This window comes from Piliocolobus tephrosceles, chromosome 4, assembly GCF_002776525.5.
Source record: "Piliocolobus tephrosceles isolate RC106 chromosome 4, ASM277652v3, whole genome shotgun sequence".
Lineage (NCBI taxonomy): Eukaryota > Metazoa > Chordata > Mammalia > Primates > Cercopithecidae > Piliocolobus > Piliocolobus tephrosceles.
In genome coordinates, this window is record NC_045437.1 from 131518038 (window position 1) to 131539432 (window position 21395).

General features: G+C 38.3%; 1 protein-coding gene across 11 annotated transcripts in view; it reads left to right on the top strand.

The window, feature by feature from the left end:
• EBF1 (EBF transcription factor 1) overlaps window positions 1–21395 on the top strand; it is a 405784-nt gene that overhangs the window by 9994 nt on the left and 374395 nt on the right. For all 11 annotated transcript variants that reach the window (XM_023218828.3, XM_023218832.3, XM_023218829.3 and 8 more), the window contains exons 5-6: window positions 4925–4998; window positions 16164–16232. In XM_023218828.3, the coding sequence (XP_023074596.1) occupies window positions 4925–4998; window positions 16164–16232 (143 nt within the window). The remainder of the gene's footprint in view (window positions 1–4924; window positions 4999–16163; window positions 16233–21395) is intronic.

The following is a 21395-nucleotide window of genomic DNA, read 5'->3' on the forward strand; positions in this document are numbered from 1 at the left end:
CTTTTTCCTTTCTTTCCTTCCTTCCTTTTTCCTTTCTTTCCTTCTTTCTTCTTTTCTTTTTTTCTTTTTCCTCTTCTTCTTTAACTAATGATGATAAGTTTCCTTTTATTTGGTTATAAATCAAGAAAGGCTCCTAATGAAAATATTTTGTTTCTAAAAATCCTTTGGATTTTGCTGAACCAACGTCAAAAGTATTCTCTTCACTGCCTTTGTTTTGGCATGGAACACAAAGAGTTAAAACTATTAGAAAAGTAAACACAGAAAAACCATGTTCAATTCTCTGTATTTCCTTTGGCATCCTATTGAAGTGTGATTCCGGTGTACATTCACTGTATATTTTTTCGTTTTACTGTGTGGTCTTTACCCATAGTAAGTTTCAATTAACTTTTAAGACCTAGAGGTATTTAAGAAAAGCTAGAATGAACTATGCTTCACAGTATGCCTTCCAAAACAGTTGCAACTGAGGCAGGTTTTGTATATTGATTGATTGGTTGGTTTTCAAAGATGTTACAGGTTACTTTATAATTGAGCGTTTGGAATTGATGGTATTTTATTCATAACAGTAAAATTTCCAGAGCTGTTTTTGCATAAGAATGTGAAAGTTTAACAGTTTCTATGTTTTCTTCTTCTTTTAGTTAATTATTTTAAATATCCCGTAAAAGCCCCTTAATCCGAAGTGAAGAGAGTATTAAAAAATAATATGAGATATTTTATTTCTACTTATTAGAGTATGGCAGTAGAAAAGGAAGACTAGTATATCACAAAAATAAATCTGTTCCAAATATATCCACTTTTGACAGCTTGTTTGTCAATTTCACCAGGTTTTTAAAGTTGAGATGAGGTTAATGTTGTTTACTATTTAACTCTCCTTCTTATGCAAGCATTCCTGTCACCTTAAGGGATTTATTTGCCATTGGCAGGATTAATTTAAACATTGTTTTCTACTTGATATTGCATTTTTGTTTCTTAGGTTGCAAACCTCAACTTGATTCACTATCAATTGATTTACTTAAATAATATATTTTATATTATTTTTCTCCCCCTCCCACCCATCTATTAGCAGGTATCCCATCTTCACTTCTGATAAACACATTGATTTATTTAAACTAGTGTTGTCTTTGTCCCTCTCACAACAGACAACCTTCCTCACAGTGAGCAGACTCATGATTTACTATGGAGGATGAAAATAAGGCTTCTTCTTGGTGTTCCATTGTCTGGGCCCTAAACCAGCTGTCTATTAAAATGGTTTCACTTAAAACAGCCAATGCTGTTTATATGCTTCTGTGATCTCCCAGCTGATCCAACCCCAACCAGCTTTACTCATACTCCACAGAGGCACATATTTAAATTAGGAAGAAACGTAGAAACTTCTCCCAAAGTTGGTGTTAGCAGGATCCCTGTCCTTTGGGGCTTAAAGTCTGAGTTTGCTGAACTGTGGACCAGCATTGATGTGTATGCTAAATGTGGATGGGAAAATTGATGCAGGGCTATTAGTTGGGTGTGCAAGTTGCAGGGAGAACTTCATGGCATTTTGAAAATTCTTATTGTTGCCACTCTGCATCAGAGACATTCATCAAAATGAATTTATTATATATTCCTATACTGGATCCAATCAGAATGTGGATTTCTGTGCCCATACCTTCTGTATGATATGTGTACATGTGTGTATGTGTGTTTAACAATACTTTTCAGTAACAAAATCTGCTTTGGTGAGGTTAGAGGTGGATCTGTCTTTGACTGAATTCCGCTCTAGAGCTAACCTCATTACACTGAGTTTCTAGTTTACTTTAGTTACAGGATTTTAGTCCTACTCCATGGTGGAGTTTCACTTGCTTTTATTTCAGAAGTCACAGAAGCAGCACTGCTTTCTCTGCCTTTATGTGCTGAAAAATATTGTTCTATAGAGGCCCCAAGGAGAGGGAGAGAAGAAACTTCACGCTTTCGCTCCTCCCTAGAGTTCCTAACTATTTCTGAGCAAATCCAGACTGATGGTTTCATTTTTCTGTGCTTGATTTGGAGAAAGATTCTGTTTTGACTCTGCTGCTGGAAGCGTAGTGGCAGTGTGGTATTTGGTGAAGAGATGTATCATGGAGGCACAGGGCCTTAAACAAGTGATATTCAGTCACCAAAGAAGTGACACAGGATTTCTGGTAGTCTGCGTCATCTGCTGTTTGGGGAAGCCATGAGTGTATTAGCATTGCATCCATTGCATATCATCATGGGCCCACTAATTTCAATGGACCAGCAGTCTTAGTAAAACTAATATTTGTATCATCTAGAAAGAATTGAAATGAGAAGATCTGATGTAACTGATAATTCCCCCTGCCTCCAAAAACCAAGCTTTTGTTTATATGTATATATGTATATATATGTGTGTATATATAGTATACAAAATATATATATGGTATACATATATATATAGTAGGGAAAGCCCCATCAGTATCTGTGAATTTATTTACCAGGTTACTTCTTTTAGCTTAGCGTGACAAATATATTATTTTTTAAAGAGTGGTAGAACCAAAACATGACAAATATTAAAGCTGAAACAGAGATTATCACAAGTATTTAGAGAACACAAAAACCATGTAGTGCTAATAGGATTTAGAAGAAATGCTTCATTAGAGTTTTTTTTAGCATCATATATGAGATCTAATGAGTAACTTACTATGTTTTTTAAAAATGTTTTCAGCAGTGATTGCAGGAAATAAAGGAGGCAGATATAATTTTTGGTTTTCAAAACATTTCTAGTTAATGCATTTTCTTGAGTAATGCAAATGCTTAGGATTTTGAAAAGGTCTTTTAAGAATACAGGAAAGAATCATCAATGCATGCTGAAACTAGCGGATGAAAATTTGACACATAATAAGATATTAACACAATCTAGATTACCTCCGCAGAAGATAGTTATGAATCGCATAGGGTAAAGTAATAACTTTACCCTGGGGAAACCTGGCTGATGATCTCTGGTGGATAGCAAGCACCACCTTAACCAAATGGTCAGAATTTATGTTGCCAATAGTGGAACTAGTCAACAACATGATTTGATACACTGAGAAGAACTCAAAATCACCTCTGTGGTATCCCTGCCCTGAAGTACATAGCTTTAATCCAAGCCTGAGGAAACACAGGCAAACCCAAATTGAGGGATGTTCTACAAAACAACTGGTTTGTATTCTTCAAAAATATCAATGTCATGAAATATAAAGACTCAGAAGTGTTCCACATTAAAGGAGACGTGACAACCAAATGCAGCATTGGATTTTCTTTTGCTGTAAAGGACATTATTGGGTAACTGATGAATATCAATCAGTAGGGTCTGTAGATTCGATTATTATATCAATGTTAATTTTCTGATTTAGATAACTGTACTGTGGTTATGTAAGAGAATTCCTTGTTTTCAGGACATACAGGCTGAATATTTAGGGCATGTCTGCAATTTACTTAATAAGTGATTCAGAAAAAAATACAGAGAAAAGAATAAAGCAAATGTAATAAAATATAAATATTTTGGTAATCTGGTAAAATCTGGATGAAGAGTATCTTGGAATTCTTTACATATTCTTGAAAGTTTTTTGTAAGTCTACAAGTATGTCAAAGTAAAACCATTTGTAAAATACAAGGTATAATAGGTTAGCCATAAAAAGTGGTTTTGATGGGCCAGTGGTGGAGAAGTATTTTCTCCTCATGCAAGTACCTTTTCTCATTTTTAACTTTATTGCAATGTTTATTTTGTAAGGGGATCAGATACCATAACCACAGTACTCTCTGAGGATCTGTACACACTGGGTCTTAAGTTATACTCATGATTTACAGGTTCTGAAAGTCCCAGGTTCAAAAACAAAGCACATTAGAGCCAACTACAAGTTAGTCTTGTAGCATCTCTATGTACTATATAAAGATAGTCTCTGGATAATTTAAGTAGTTTTGTCATCAAGAAATTGAGGGTTATAGGAATGTGTGAAAGTAATTTTATTAACAATTTGAAACCGTGTGATATTAGTATTATGTAGTGATACAGTGTTAAATTAGCTAAATGTAGCCCAGTGCAGAGCTCTGCTCTGCTAACAGCTGAGTGTATTGCTTTGGTCCAGATATTAACATGTAGATCCATGAAGGCTGAGGTCCCAGGGAATCTTCTTGGTGTCCTTGAGTAAAATGTTTGTTTTACAAACACATTACAAAAAAATAGAAAAAACTATTTGTGCTGGTGAAGTGTTTTGGGACTCCAGATTTTGAAAGTCAGATGTAACTCTTCTTAGTTTAGGGAGATAACTCTGTGGCTTAAACCACCACACACAGCATATGACAGCGAGTATTCCTGTTTGGGTGGGTGTACACCCTGTGAGAGCACATGTTCTCAGCCTGTTGATGGGAAGAGGGATTTTTCCTGATTGATGAATCATTGCAAACATGACACAGTTAGTGAATGGACTCCTTAGTTCACCTACACTTGTTTTCTACTGCTCACCCCTAGAAGACTAAATGTCGAGCCTGGAAGTAGTAAAGTGAGGAGGCAAATACATATCATTTAAAAATCAAATCCAAATGCTTTTCTGTATTTTTGGTAAATAGTATCTTAGTCTGCTAAGCCTTCTGGGTTTTCCCTCCTTATGGATGAGATTTATTTGTATTCTGTATTGAAAGGAGAATTGTGGCTGTCTTGCCCATCTCACACTCTGATCCAAAGATGTGCATCATAGCAAGCTGGTTGACGGGGCAGAGAGGAACATACCTTGTTTCATGCCTTTCGGGTTAATCCCGAATGACATACCTTCAAACAATCAGCTCAGTGATGTCTTTGGCTCCTCAAAGCTAATTTGACCTTCAGTAGTGGTGAAGTGGTTAAGAACTCAATTGTGATCTTTTTTTTTTTTTTCCTGCTACTTGTTTCCATTCTTAGCTAAAATTGTGCTTTTGCTTTTAGGCCATAGTGTATGAAGGCCAAGACAAGAACCCAGAAATGTGCCGAGTCTTGCTCACACATGAGATCATGTGCAGGTAAGAAATATCTTGGTCTCTCCCATTAATTAGCAAAGAGAAGATAGATTTGCATTTCAAATCTTGGTGAACTTTGGTCTTTTTTTGTGGGGGGGAGGTACACATTTATCTTGCTTCTATAGACAATCTGAAAAGAACTGTTAGATGTGAGTATTCGGTAGTAAAGTGTCAGGCATCACAATAGTTCTCAATTATTTATTAGATTTCATCCTGAAAGACATACATTTCCATTTTGATATCACACTGTTAATGGGCACAAAGCACTGCCGTCCCCTTCTCCCTTAAAATCAAATAAAACAATATAACCCTTTTAGTGTTAATATATGCGCTCAACTGCATTGCTACTAAAATGAGTAAGAGTTCTATTGATGTCAGCAGAGTCTTCTGTTTGGGTAAGACTTGAAAGTTATAGTTCCCCTTTCTAATTCTCCCACTTGAAAATATGACTGTCCACACTTAGGCATCATTTCTTCTTAAATTGAATGTGGGTTTTTGTTTTTTCTTTTCCCTTGCATCTGACCTCTTAGTTACCCTGTATATAACTCTGACAATGTAGCTAATACTTCTCAGAGGTAGTGAGCTTTCAGAGGGATGGCAAAGATGAGAGTCCCTAAAAGGTATAAAATTCATGTGACCCATAGATGAGTGTCTTTATTTTTACCTGTAATCAGACTGAAGCTACATTTGAAAACAGGCAAGTAGACCAAATTAACTTCCATGGCCTCAGCCAGGCTTACCACATGTGAGGGAACAGGCCAGGGAACAGCCCTTTAACTTGCGTTCTTATTCTGCATAAAATGACACCAGCACTTTGTTCCTAATATATTCTGAATAATTGGATAAAGCATGAAGATGCCACTGTGCATCAGAGAAAGGCTACTAATTGCTTTGTTAACCATGCAGGCTCTTCCTGGCACAATGCTGGCCTGGCTGCTGACTATTACTGACCAATCCGTTTAGGGCTTCAGCTGCTGCCTCAGCATGGGTGGGCTTTATTTGCTGCTCATAGACTTGTGGGGAAAAGCAACCTTAATACTCTACAGGTGGAAAGAAAAAGGGTTTAATGTGCTTTCTGAGTGAAATCCGAAATACCAACTTCTTCTATGTCTACAACTGTGTATGGCTATACAATTTTCATTTTTTCCCTTTTAAAAATATTTCTAACATTTTATTCTAAAATATATAGGAGTTTCACGTTTTCATTTCAGCGATTTGTAAAACTTATTAATTATTATGAAAACAGGTTATTTGTCTCTAATTTTAAAACAGTAGCAGAACCCCCAAAATATGGCAATAGATTTCTTTATATTGCTAGACAAAAATTAATGTTATATTGTACATAGCAATTCTACAATAAAGCTGAGTTGCACCTTTCAGAATTGTGAGTAAAATTCATTTTGGAAAACATTAAAACATGACCTCTTTCTTCTTACTATCTTTTTGACCATATCTCTGTTTTGGCTTCTTACAATTAGCATGTCATTAGAATGAATTTTCCATGTTGTACTACATGTGATTCTAGCAAAATAGGAAACAGACAGGAAGATGGATCTCAACCAATGGGCCAAATAACATCTATATATCATAGATTTGCAACTCATATCTGCACATGTTTAGACTATGCTAGAAATCATTCTATTCTTGAAACACTTAAAGATATATTATGCCTTTCACACATAGGCCTACCCTCTATTAATGCAGTTTATATTTTTCTTGTTTTTAAAATTCATTGGTCCAAAGTACTTTATTATGCTGGTTGGTGTGCTTTACTGCTGATGTTCTTTCTATTTTTCAGAAACATAAAAATAGCAAAAATAAAATTCTCAAGCCACTGAAGGCAAATGATGATGTTTGTACCGCGTGGCTAAGAGGGAAAAGCCGTATTCAAAATGTCATCCTGCTAATGTTACAGATTACGGGTTTTCCTGGCTGCCTATAGATGTATAAGGGTTACTGTTTGTTTACCAGGCCACCATGACCCTATTACACAAACCTGTCATCTATTGTGTGGCTAACAGTCTTTTAAATTGCAAATCTGATGCTCTTTAGGGGGCTTTAGGAAAAAAATTCTCACTTTCCACACTATCCTATTTCTCTTGATTTCTTGCCTGTTGTAAGTGGAAGTTGGGATGTGCTGAATTTGCACCAGGGGTGCAAATGCAGGCTCATTATAAGCATAAAATTAGAGTCTGTTCCCCATTAATCAGGCTGGCTAATTGCTATGCACCACCATTAGCCATATGGTGTGAAAGACAGCTTGCTCTCCCCAAGATGAAATTTCTTCATTGCAGACATGAAATAGTGAGGGCCCTGGATTTTAAAATAGCTTGTTTTAGATATTTAATTTCTAAACAACTTTCAGCAGTGCTTTCTATCAAAGCTAACGGCACAATAAAACTTTGCGTTGATGTCGTGAAAGCTGTATATTTATAGTATGTCGGCTATGGTGAAGGAGACACAGAGAATTTAGATTGACAAGACAAGGCTTGGTATGATTCTGTTTTGTTGCAGGCAAAGGGAAAAAAAAAAGAAAAAAATGAGAAACACCAGAGAATTGTGTCTCAGGTGGTTGCAAATTTTAAAAATCCATTGTGTTCTGTCTAAAAGGTGACCCCACTGCCTGGGCTGGCTAAGGGACTTGCCACCATTGGATTACATTATAATTGTTATTACCACTCAGAGACAAAACCTCTTTGACTTGACATGGAGCTCTTTCTGTGAAATTCTGAGAGAGTCTCTGCCTTTTTGGTAAATTGGAATCTATCATATCAATCATCATTACATTTTGCTATACCTGGTGGCTACGCTCTTAAAATAATACAGCCCAACACATGATTTTCTAAAGCACGATTCTAGAAGGGATTTGATTAAAGGACATCCTGACATCCTGTGTTTAAATGTGGATGGAAAATAGGAACTATGCTTGGTCAGTGAACCTAGTTCCCAGAGCTCTGTTTGAGGAAGACCTCTTTCCCTCATCAATGTATGGTTTCTTACAGGACCATGAGTTCTCAGGGCTCCCTTGAGTTTCCTTTTCTTCTTTTCTCTTTTACTGACTTATTCTGATTCCATCCTTCAGATTCCCACTTAAGCATGGTTTCTTCAGGGAAGCATCCCTGGCTCTCAGCCTGAGTCAAGTCCCATTGTTATGTTGTCCTGTAAACAGTGGTCCCCTTTTATCCATGAAAGATGTGTCACGTGACCCACAGTGGATGCCTGAAACTGCAGATAGTATCGAACCTTACATATGATATATTTTTCCTATACATGCATGCCTATGATCATGTTTAATTTATAAATTAGACATAATATGAGATGAACAAATATTAGTAATAAAATAGAACAATTATAACAACAAACTGTATGAAAAGGTATGTGGATGTTGTCTCTCTCTCCAAATATCGTACAGAAGCCCAGCCCTTTGGGAGGCCACGATGGGAGGATTATTTGAGCCCAGGAGTTCAAGACTGGCCTGGGAAACCTAGTGAGACCCCCCATCTCTATAAAAACTAAAAGAAAAATTAGCCAGTTGTGGTGTGTGCCTGTATTCCCACCTACTCAGGGGGCTGAGGTGGGAGGATAATCCAGGCTGCAGTGAGCCATGATTGCACCACTGCACTCCAGCTTGGGTGACAGAACAAGACCCCATCTAGACACAAACAAACAAAAAAAAAGTGGTGTACGGGACCACAGGTAACTGAAACGGTGAAAAGCAAAACCATGGATAAGGGGGACTACTGTCTGCTTTTCTTTTCTTTCATAGCACTCAGCACACTTGTAACTTTTGGCCCACAATCTGTCTTCCTTTGCCAGACTGATTGCTTTTTGAAGGCAAGGAAGTTACTGGGTGTTCCTCTGTCTTCAGTTGTCTTATTTGTGAAATGGGGGATAATATTATTTATCTCATAGGGTGGTGATTAAGATTAAATGCAATAATCCCCATAAATGCTTATCACAGTGCCTTGACACACAGTAAGTACTGAATATCTATTGTTATTATTAATAGTAAGAGTATTTGTGTGAATAGCAGCAGCAGCAATATTTGCAGTGTGGGTCTAAGTACCCAGTGCGCAGTTGTTCAGTGTGAATGCGGATAAAAGAACTTTGAATCAAAGTGAAATGTCTACTGAAACATTCAAGTACTTTGTTCATTCTAGTTGTGGTGGTTAAGGATGTTTTCATTTATTCTTTTAGCACCTACTATGTGCAAAACACTCAAAAACAGAGAGCCAGAAAAGACTTGGTTCTGCAGTAGGGGAGCTTATGGTGTGGCCTGGGAGATGATATCAGTTGTCAGATAATGAGACTGCACTCTAGAAAGGGTTGAATGTGATGAAAGGTTGAGGCAAAGGGCTATGTCTATTCAGAGAAGGGAGGAAGTACTTGTAGGTGGGTAGCAGGAATAGGGAGAGGGATTTTAGAGGGTGCATGAAGTGTTTGGGCATGTCTGTTGCAATCCAGCCAAAATTTCTCTGTGGAGAGTCTTGCAGGTGGATGGTCCTGAGTTCTGGATCTGGAAATAAAGTTATGGTCAAAGACAACTGACTTCAGAGGTCATTTCCCAAGGGTGAGAGTTGAAGCTATGGGCTTAGATGAGATTGACAAGGGAGGGAGAATAGAAAGAGAAGTTATGGCTATATTCTTGGGGGAATAATCACACTTAGCAAGAAGGCAGGGTGTGTTAGAGAGTTCAGAAAAAGAAACTTGAGCATAGAGAACACAGAAATAAAAGGAGGAGGCCAGGCACGGTGGCTCATGTCTACACTCCCAGCATTTTGGGAGGCTGAGGTAGGCAGGTCACTTGAAGCCATGAGTTCAAGACCAGTCTGGCCAACATGGTGAAACCCCATCTCTACCAAAAAATACAAAAATCAGCTGGGTGTTGTGGTGTGCAAACCTATGGTCCAGGGAGGCTGAGGCACGAGAATCACTTGAACCCAGGAGGTGGAGGTTGCAGTGAGCAGAAATTGCGCCACTGCACTCCATCCCGGGTGACACAGTGAGACTCCACTCCATCTCAAAAAAATAAAAAAATAAAAAAATAAAAGGAGGGTGTTTCAAAGTGGGGGAGTCATATAGCAAGTGCTAGAGAGATCCAGATGGACATGAAGGCTGAGAAAGCACCAGACGGTCACTGGTAAACTTTAAAAGGAGATTCAAGTACGTACTGAGGGCCTGGATGCCTGTATTACGTGGTTGAAGTGGCAAGGAGTGACAGAGACTCTTATAAGAAGGATGTCGGCAGTGAAGAAACTAACTTAGAGAAAAGAAGGAGCGTCCTTTTAAAATTTTATACAATGGGAAAGCTTGATAATGTTTGCAAACTGAAGGAAAGAATTAACCAGGGAGGGAGGAATGGCAAATGCAAAACAGAAGAGGAGTCCTTGGTGGGGCTGGTCCCAGGTAAGGCAGGATGAGATGGACCTGCGAGCTCAGGTACTTGAGTTAGTGTGATGAGGATGGATCACATACTTTAAGACACGGGAGGAAGACAGAGGATAGAAGAGCCTATTTATGCCATGGATTCTTTAGAATCAAGTCATCTTTATAGCTATTAATCAGACTGTTCAGATAAATCATAGATCTCAGTCTCTAGCCACTTTAGTGAAATATGTAAGGCATCTTGTTTTTTCCTGTGAAGTTTCAAGTTTGAAATGATGCTTTTCTCCCATTGAGAAAGGCACTATTCGTAGGAAAAAGTTCCATGTCACTAAGATGAAGATCTGCTGATCCCATGACTGGGAATATTTAGGTGTTTCTTGCTCTAGTTTATGAAGCTCTAGAAATATACCACCTGTGTTAGGCTGGTAAGAAAGAGACTCATAAGTTCACTTTTCTCTGGATGCGCAGATTTGTTTGGGAGACACACAATTCTACTGAGGATAGGGCTGCTGATTTCAGTCTGCAGTGTATGTACCACACCAGTTGCTGGCTACCTATGCCCGAGACTGGCCACATTGTTCTCCTGTCACTGGAGTTGCAGGTTCGGAAGGGATGTAAACAGTGGCCTGCTTTTAAAATCTTACCTGGGCGACAAAGCAAATTAGGAAAATCCAAGCCTTGCAAGATGCCAGCGTGGGAGAGTAAATCCCAAGTCTGTGCCTGGTACAGAGCCCAGCACACATAGTAGGAGCCTAAAAAATCATGCTTTGAATGGATGAAGGTCCATCAGTCACACAGTAATGAGGACCTAATTATCATTGTGATTGCTTTTATTAACACTGTCACTGTTTCCGTTAAGTGCTTTTGTATCTGTTTCATCTATGGAATTGTTTCAGTATGAGCCCTCTTCTTTCTTAAGCATAAGTGAATTCATTCTCCTTTCAGCTTTTCCTTCCTGGTTAATGCCTCTCCTGTGTATAGTGGAGGTTGGTGCCCACTCTTGGTCCTTCTAAGCTTAGCAGAAAGAACTAAGGGCAGTTCTACCTGAAAAGGGAGAACTCACATGGGCAGGAAAGAGCATCGTAGTGACAAAGGAGAGGTCCTCACTCTGCTCGGCTCTAGGAAGCCACAGGGGGCTTGATATCAGCTCAGTCTACAAGAAGTCTTTCCTTCCACCACTTGTGGTTGATTTTTAATTTTTAATATAAAAGCATATTGCCATATAAAGCAGAACACTAGGCTGGGCGTGGTGGCTTGTGCCTGTAATCCCAGCACTTTGGGAGGCCCAGCTGGGTGGATTGCTTGAGCCCAGGAATTTGAGACCAGCCTGGGCAACATGGTGAGACTCAGCCTCCACAAAAAAAATACACAAAATTAGCTGGGCATGTTGGCATGTGCCTGTAGTCCCAGCTACTTAAGGACCTGAGGTGGGAGGATCACTTGAGCTCCAGGAGGTCGAGGCTGCTGTGAGCTGAGCTGAGATCACACCACTGCACTCCAGCCTGGGAGTACAAAAAGAAAAAAAAAAAAAAAAAAAAACAAAACACTGCAAAAATATAAAAATTAAATGCATATCTTCCATTCTTCCCCACTGCTTGTTCCACTCTTTATAGGTTTACTCTTTGAAGTCCCTACATTTAAGAAATATTTCCTGATGGCCTACTGTGTGCCAGGCTTAGTTCTAGTTGCTAGGGACACAGGGGTGAACAAAACGGTCTACGACTGTCTTTGTGGGGCTTATATTCAGGTGAGAGAGACAGTAAAAGAGAAATGAATATAAAATGCAACATGGTGAGTGCTATGAGGAAAAGCGAAGCAGAATAAGGAGCTAGAGTGCTCTAGGGCAGTCAGGGAAGGCATTTCTTTCTTTCTTTTTTTTTGTTTTGAGATGGAGTTTCGCCCTTGTCGCCCAGGCTGGTGTGCAATGGTGCGATCTTGGCTCACTGCAACCTCTATCTCCCGGGTTCAACTGATTCTCCCACCTCAGTCTCCTGTGTAGCTGGGATCACAGGCGCCCACCACCACACCCAGCTAATTTTTTTTTTTTTGTATTTTTAGTAGAGATGGGGTTTCATCATGTTGGCCAGGCTGGTCTCGAACTCCTGACCTCAGGTGATCTACTTACCTCAGCCTCCCAAAGTGCTGGGATTATAGGTGTAAGCCACCATGCACGGCAGGGAAGGCATTTCTAAAGCCATGACATTAGGCAGGGACTTGAATGATGTGAGGGAGTGAACCATACGTGTAAAAACCATCTCTTCCCCTCCCTCTCTCCCTTTCATTCTTTCATGCTTTCATTTTTCTCCCGGAAATGGGACTACACTCTGAATAGTATTCTGCGACTTGGTTTTCTCAATTCACAATATACTGTAGATTTCTTTCCGTGCTGGTGCTTCTAACCCTACCTTCATTCTTTTTAATGCTGCACAGAATTCTGTATACACATGTATGTGTACACACCCATCCATATATATGTACACACCCATATATATGTATGTACACATATATATGTGTGTGTGTGTATATATATATATATTTAACAGGATCATATTGTAGACATTATTTTGTAGCAGACACTATTTTGAGGTGCAGAACAGAAGCTGGAATGGGAATAGCCCATTTCAGGAATAATGACTATGTGATGCAGTGATGTGACCCAAGAAACAGGAAACATGTTGGGGTTATTTTTTGTACTTGGCATAAAGTTTTTTTGTAAGTGGTGAGTGACCTCCAGCCCTTTATTCTTTTTTCTGTACTTTTCTTCGATCTCCCCATTTCATTTCTATCTTTCCTTCTACACTTCTGCTCCTTGCATCTGCCCATTTCCCTGGGTCCCTTAGAAAGGAATGCTTCAATTCATCTGGCTGCTCTCAGGGGCATTATTATTTTTAGATGACGACCATGCTTAAGTCAAAAGGAAAAATCTCAGGCCTAGTGTGGCATGCTTGGGGAAGGTGGTTTGTTCTATGGGGTGGGGTGGGGTGCACCTTCCTTCCATCAACAATGCCTGCCCAGAAGGTCAGTTTGGATTTATCTGTCACCCTTTTATTCTTCTGGATTGTATTTGCCTCTCAATATATAACATTCATTCATAAAATTATTAATTTATTCAACAAATTAATATTTGAGCTTTCTGTTCTACCCCAGGCCTTATGCCACTCATTAGGTAAATAAAATTGATTGTTTCTTCCTCTACGAAGTCTATGAGTTAAAGGAAGAGAAGAATAGGAAGAGGGAGAAAGACAATAACATATATGTAAAAATATAATTTGCATTGTGTTAAGTGCTTTTTAGAAGAAAAAAAAAAACAGAAAAAACCTAATTTGGATTAAAGGTGGGGTGTCAGGCCAAACCTGTCTGGGGAAAGAGCTGTAGGCTGAGCTCTGAGGGTGAGAAAAGGTTGGCTAACTAGGGAAAGGTTGGAGGAGAGGCCCGCCAGGCAAGAGTCGGCCAGGGTCTGGGCCTGAGGTCAGATTGAACAGGGCACAACTGAGAGGGATTGAAATGGGCCAGTGAGGTAGGAGCTTGGCAAGTTGGAGGAAGGGGGCAGGAGCTTGGGAGGTGGTCTGGTATCATGTCATGTCATGGATTTGTTCTAAGTGCAGTGGAAAGCTATTAAAAGGTCTCAGGAGGTGAGGTGGCACAGTACCACTGACATTTGGAAAAGCTCACTCTGGCTCTTGCAGGGGATCAGAGTGGAGACAGAAAAGTAGGCAGCCACTGCAGAGTCCAAGGACTTGGATGGAGATGGTGTAGTGGGGAAGGAGAAAATCAGATAGGCTTGAAAAACAGACCCTTGTGCACGGGTATCAGGAAGCAGGTTGGAGGAGTTCCTGGAGGACATTTCTCCCAGGCAGGTCTGTGGGCAGCTTGCATTGCCTACTTGGTGTTTTGAAAAGGAAAATGAAGGAGAAATAGGTTTTCTCACCTGACGGTTTTCCTCCATGGGTAAAGGAGATGTGGGCTCTGTTGAAGGGCTGCTTTTGGAGACCTGCTGCTTCTGCAGAACACAGGGCAGATTTGCTTGGACTTGAAGGAGGAGGGGACTGAAGGAGGTAGGTTCAGGGGGTGATAATGATGCTTCACTGTGGCTTTAGTGAAGCCAGTCATGAAGCCAAGTCTTTATACCCTTATTGCCTCAAGCCTGTTCCCTGGCATTTAGAGGTGGGTCCTGAAATTGCTCCATTTTACAGGTGAGGAAACTGAGATCAAACTATTCTGAGAAGCCCATGATATGTAGGTATAGGGGATCAGAGTTCAGGGATGGAGAAGTTACATTTTTATGTCTTTTCTGGTATGCATTTCAACTGCTCGTATTTTCCACTGCTTCAACTACTTGTTACTTTATCTGTCTCTCAGATATCGAGATACTTTGGGTTTTCCATCCCAAAAGTAGCAGTATATAGCAGAACTCAGGCCTGGAGGAAATAGTTCCCTCTGAATCAGAAGGTGAAAGGCTATAAGAGTGGTTTTAGCTGAGGCTTTGACAAAGGAGATACAGTTCTTACTCTTACTCTCTGAATATATGAAAGAAAAACAGAAGACACCTAAGAGTGGAAACTAATTCTCTTCTCAGAGACATAGTTATGGCAAGAAAAGAGACCTTCCAATTTTGGCGAAGGACTCCCTACGCAGGGGTACATTTCTGGGTCCTGAAGATGAAGTTCAATATTTGATTCTCTCCGACAGCCCTCTCAATGTAGGCTGTGTGATTCACTAAGTTGCAAGTGTGCATGTATGTGTGTATCTCTTTGTGTGTACACGTGTGTGTGTAAGAGCAAGAAGTGCATATTTGCTTGTGGTGCCTGGTGAAATACTCCCTCCCCATCTACTTCACTGCTTTTATAAGTGTGCGCCTGGTGCAGATCTTGTTTTTATTTGCAAACAAGTTTCAGATGGATTGTTTTCTGTTGATCGTTGTACTTTTCAAAAACATAAAACGTTCACCCTTTAGAAGGCATCTCAGTTTTTAAAAAACTGGCAGCCACACCTGGCGGGGGAGATTTTAGTAGTGGGTACTTTTTGAGCCTATAGGCTGTTCCTTCTCTAATATAAAGAGTGTCCTCTCACAGAGCTATGCTAATCTTTATTTCCAATGTCCATAATGCCCCCAGAAAACTTAAGTGGGGGCCAGAGCAGGCTTTTATAGCCAGAAGAATGTGAATCTCCACTTTCTTTTATCTTGCCTCTTCCTTGTCTTAATTATTGTGTTTTACCTTTATTCTCATGAAAATGGTTCAAAAGCAAACAGTTCTAGCTGTAGGATTTTTGGAAAGGCTGTGGTTAAAGCAAATGCCGCCCATAAAGAGCAAAAGAGAAGAAAAAGGAATCCATTTAATACAAAATGACTGGAGGGGGAGAAATCACTCATACTTCATTATTGATGCGTTCCACACAATTAGTGTGATCTTGAGGGAAGAACGTTTGAGCCACCCACAACCTCGAATATTCTCATTGGGTAGATGTAATAATAGTGCACTTCACAGTGAACTCTGCCAGCACCGCGGGCAGTGATGGGGAGACCCTATCTTGGGGCTCTCAGTCTTGGCTCTGGGAGAACCCCTCTCCCCCACCTTCTTCTCTGAGCGGGGAGAGGTTAAGCCTGGCCATTAACCCATAGGTGACCCAAATAGAATTTTCTGTCCCAGGGATCCGTTGATTGCCAGGTATGGCTTTGTGGTAATTCTAGCATTTGCAACCCAGCAATTTGAGCCTTCTGTCTGCCTAAATGATGATTTTACATTGTAATGGTTGTACTAAATCCTTTTGCTTTTGCTCCATAGCCGCTGTTGTGACAAGAAAAGCTGTGGCAACCGAAATGAGACTCCCTCAGATCCAGTGATAATTGACAGGTAGGGACCACTCTTCTTTCACTGGATTCTTATTCCTCATTATAATGAAACACCTGCCCTTGTGTTGCTCATGGGCGAGGGTTAGGAATGCATGTGGCCGAAATTTGCCTGTTGGTCTTGACTTATGCTGCACTGAGCGATTTTGATTCCTGGGAAAGCCATATGGAATGTTCTTTTAGAGGCCTGTTCCTTGGATTGCTCCGGTTTTTGCCTGATTCATGCTCCTAAAGGAATATATTTTTTCTTTCCTGACTTTCTGTGGCTCAATCCTCATGCTGTGCCAGGAAGCTTCAGAAATAAAATAATAATAGTTTGTGATTTATGAAATGTGGTTGGGTGCTTATAAATATTTAACTTTTATTTGAAAAATGTTTGAATCATTATCACTTTTAGCTACAGTAGTTCTGTTGGACATAATCCATCTACATTTTAAGGTTTTATTTATGCATAAAAGCAGTTTAAAGAGATCTGTGAACCAAGATTTTCTACTGTTATTTGCTGGGTTTGATTGCAGTATGAGACTATATTGTAAGTTGATTAATTTATCCTGCTTGTCTTAATTATTGTGTTTTTAAACAGATCCATATTACTAATCTGACATGACCAAGTAAATCACTGTAGAACAATAAATCTGTTTTAGTTGTTCGGTGCAATTTCAAATCAGTGTGCACGCATTATGCAAAGTCGCATTCCAAATATTCATTTTACATTTTAATTATTGAAATTCATTGTATAGTAACATGTATGATAAACCATTTGTTACATAGCATTACTCATTGAGAGTTAAATGGCCTGGAAGGTTTATAGATACTGTCAATTGTCAGCTAGGAAAAGAGCTAGCATCTTGTACTAGCTGGAAAAAGAGTCTTGCCAATAAGACTGACCGATCCCTCATTGAGGAAATCAACGGTTGAACAAAAGTTCCTTTTTGGGTTTCAGCAATATTGATTTTTGACAACAATAACAACAAAAGAAAAAAAATCTTTTTTTCTACCTTTATTGGACTCATTTTATCATTTTTCAGTTAACAACAACAACAACAAGAAACAAGATGTTTACTTTGCTTCATCATAATTTATGCCAAAAGATTGATTGTTGATTTTGGCTTATGTGAGTCTTCAGGCTTGAACCCAATTGATTGTCAAGTAGCTTTATAAAGGTTACATTTCAATCAGATATTTTAACTAAATATTCCTCACTAATATTCACTAATATATATATATTTTTGCTCCATATAAAAGTATTAGCATATTTGATTCAAAGTTAAAAGATGAGAAAGTTTGACATATGATGTGTGTGCTACCTATAGAATTAGGATAACATGTTTATCTACAAAAGCAGATACATTGTTCATATAATTGCTTTTTCTGTGATTGAACATAAATCTCCAAATGAATAAGGTCACAAGTACATTTAACCTTTATGCTGGTTTGTTTTATTTAAATTTACCTCTTCAAAATCTCATTTGTTATTTTAAGCATTTTTCTTACTCCTCTGTTGAAAAGAAAGTGTACTGATCAAAGGACCAGCCCAAATAGTCCCCAAAACTTTGAAACTATAAACATTTTGTTCTGCCATGCAGTTCCTTTTGGTTTAGATGATGACAAGAGCCTTACCTTGCCACCCTCAATGAAAACACTTTTTTTTTTTTGCTTGTGAATGGGTTAAGCTTTTAAGTTTTTCATTTGGTTTGAAGCTGTGACTCTGATATAGAAGGTTGATATGACTGTGGTTTGAATAACATTTGATTTTGACCTGTTCCTGTGGGTTGCGATGGCATAAGAAACTTGACTCAGCAGCACTGTAATTAGCCTGGCCCCTGTTTTTGAAACAGGATTGTGTTACCTGGATTGCATTAGTGTGGCTTCTATTGTTGCCGCCTTGCATCTGTCCCAGAAGGGTACTTAAAACCTTTTCTTGGCTGGGGTAGTTCAAACAATTTAGGCAAAATAAGTATGCACTTTATGCTGTTGGTGGCTTCAGAGATACTACTCATGACATTTATCCTTTTCATTTTTTTTTTCCCCCTTTTGGTTTGACAAAGTAGAAAACAGTGTGTATCCAATCTTGGTCTCTTCAGATAGGAGTACTTTAAAAACAGCTGAAACTCAGTGTATGTGCAAAGCCCCACAGCATATGTTTATTCACTGGCTGTTGCCATTGTCTCTGATGAACTATCTTTTCATGCAATGATGCCAGTTGATATGCAAAACCCCATTTAGCTATTTTTATTTGCATCTGAGTTTTCAGAATTTATTTGTCCTTCAGGCTGCCAAAGGTTTTAAAAGCTCCAGTCCTGTCTGTGCTGATACGTGAAACTTCCATTTTTAACAATGAGAGAAGAGAATAACAACAAGAAAAGAACTTATGCAAGAAAGGGCAAAATAGAAAAGATTTTTCAATTCCATAATATTGCTGCAAAGGAGAAAAAATGAAGGCAACTGTGTTTGAATTTCATAGTTTCCAATTTGATTCTATATTACTGATTGCATAATATCTGTGTTACGTGCTTAGGGTTTGATTTGCTTTCGGATTTATGGATGCGAATCTCTGAATATTTTGTAAAAATAGGCTTTGAGGCCTGCATTCAGTAGCAATAGTAACTGTTTTCAAAAGATGCATACTATATGCAATTACAGAGCTGAGAGTACAGGCAATTCTTGCATTAGGATTTAGCATAGTTTTAACACGCAGTTAACTTTTGAGCACCAATAATTTTTAGCTCTCTTTGCTTGTCCTTCGGAATTTGGGAGAACACTGCTATTTTTATCAGTCAAAAGACTTTTAGCAGTGGTTATTCAGGAAAACTATTTATAGGGTAGAGAGAAGAGGCTTTCTGGTCATAGTACAATCGTGCAGGGCAAGCTATTTCTGTGTTAAATTTTGGCTGTATTATTTGCTACCAGTGACTTTGGGACATCAGCCTGGCATATCCTATCAAAAAAGTAGAATTAACAAAATCAGCAGTTGCAAACTGTGATTTAGAAAAGGGGCTTCTATTATACTTCATCCTTATGGCATGCACAGACTAAGAAAAATATGACCCCAATTCTTTTTACAATCATGACAATTTGTCAAGTCACTTCAGAAAAGTTTATAGAAAAAATGCTGTAAATGTAGGAAGCGCACATCTGGAGTTGAATGCCAGGTTACATTTCTGTGTAATGCCAAATAGCTTGATTAAGAAGCACATAACCCAGCCTGCACTCAGTGATCCAGATATTTGATCTGCATAGACATGGGAAAAGTCAAATGTGTTATGTTCAATAGCAAATGACCAGGAACTAATAACAGCAGATTTCATTATTTTTGAGGTAAAGGGCTATGTGTGGTAATTATTGTTAAAGTAAAAAGCAAAAAATGACTTCCAGTTATTGAATTAAGGTGGAGATTGATTTAACATATTCACACAGTAACTAGTATTTCAATTTAAAAGGGTTGCAATAAACTTCATGTTTAGAAATTGAATAAATAGGAGTTTTATTACCACATTGGATATACTTGTGTCCTAACCTTTTTTCTTGGAGTTATCTTAGTTCAATAAATAAAACCTCATTAGACTATTCCCATTTCAACGAGTTTATTAAATTTTGCAGGAGTAATTAGCATAAGTTGTGCTAATTTTTCTGGAAGACTAATGAGGGAGGTTCTTAATTAGGTTTACTTTGTAAGAATCAGAAAAGATGATAATGACAAAAGTCATATAGGGTAGTCTGAATTGGGAACCCAGTTTTTCTGCATCTATTAAAAAGTCTTTCACTTTCTATATGGAAACTTTTTAATAAATGTTGAAACTGAATATATTAAGTATACAGACTGTTATTCCATATCTAGTTAGGATGACCAGTCATTTTTGATTTGCTTCCCAAAAGTCTTTATTTTCCTAAACTATTTCTGAGCAATGACATGGATGAATACAGATAGTCTTATAAAAACATTTCTTTCTCCAAAGTATGCTAGAGGCTTCTTTTCACACAGACTCCTGAAATTTCTGGCTAGATTTCTGTTGCTTATTTGCAGTGGGGCGGGATCCGGGGCAGCTTGATGTTTGTTTGTTTGTTTGTTTCAGTTTTGAATTAGTGTGATTGTTGAAATGAACCATTAAGTAAGGGTAACAATGTGAGTGTCATTCCTTATGCAATGAATCCTTACCTGTTAACAACTGGATTTTTTTTTTTTTTTTTAGTAGATAGAAATACTAAAGGATAAAATTCCATCTCAAATTATGTTCTCCTATTGGTGTGAACTTAGACCTAGTTTTTTAAGGATATAATGTAGCTCCAGTAACCTACAAGTTTGGGTTCCTCAAAACCGATAATTACAACATGGATGTTAAAAGCCTGTCAACTTATGTACCTCTAGGAATTTTGAGTTTGTTTATTGTAATGTTAACAGAATTACCATGCCTTTTTCCCCCATTTTTAAGAATTCCTATATCTATATGTATAGTTATGGGATTTAGGCCTTGACATGTGACATAAAAAAATACACAAATTTTGTGAAATGAAAAACCTAGTCTGTTTGGAATTACTTCAGGTCACACTTATCTAAGGGTCTCCTATAAAGGAAAAAAATGCCTATATTTGTTTTTTCCAGATTTGTCTAAAGATCTTCCACATCTAGATCACTTCCATTTAGGTAACACTAATTGGGTTTGTTTTATGATTATCTGAAATAGAATGTTCAGTAATGAAAATATTAGAATGCCCGTTTGCCTGTTGATTTTATATGATGTACATCACGTGAACAGAAAAGCTTAGCCATGTTAGGGTTGCTTGGATAAACAAGTTTATTGAAGATTCATTCTTTTTCTAAGAGGTATAAATTCTGTGGTAAGACTTTTCAGAAAAGTGCAGTGTTGTCTTATCAACAAGCTAATTTTCTTCATTAAATTGACCCCAATGTATTTATATAACATATATGCCCATATGTATAATAGGAAAACAATATAAAAACTTTAGAATTAGAAGAGATCTATCTAACTATCCATCCATCCATCCATCCATCCATCCATCCATCCACCCACCCATCCACCCACATACTTTCTACCATTGGGTCGGGCGTGGTATATATTTGCCAAGGATTGTAGAGGCATCTGGGCCTTTCAACAATCAATGGCTTTCTTCTGTCTTTTATAATCAGAGGTAAATACCAATATTTATT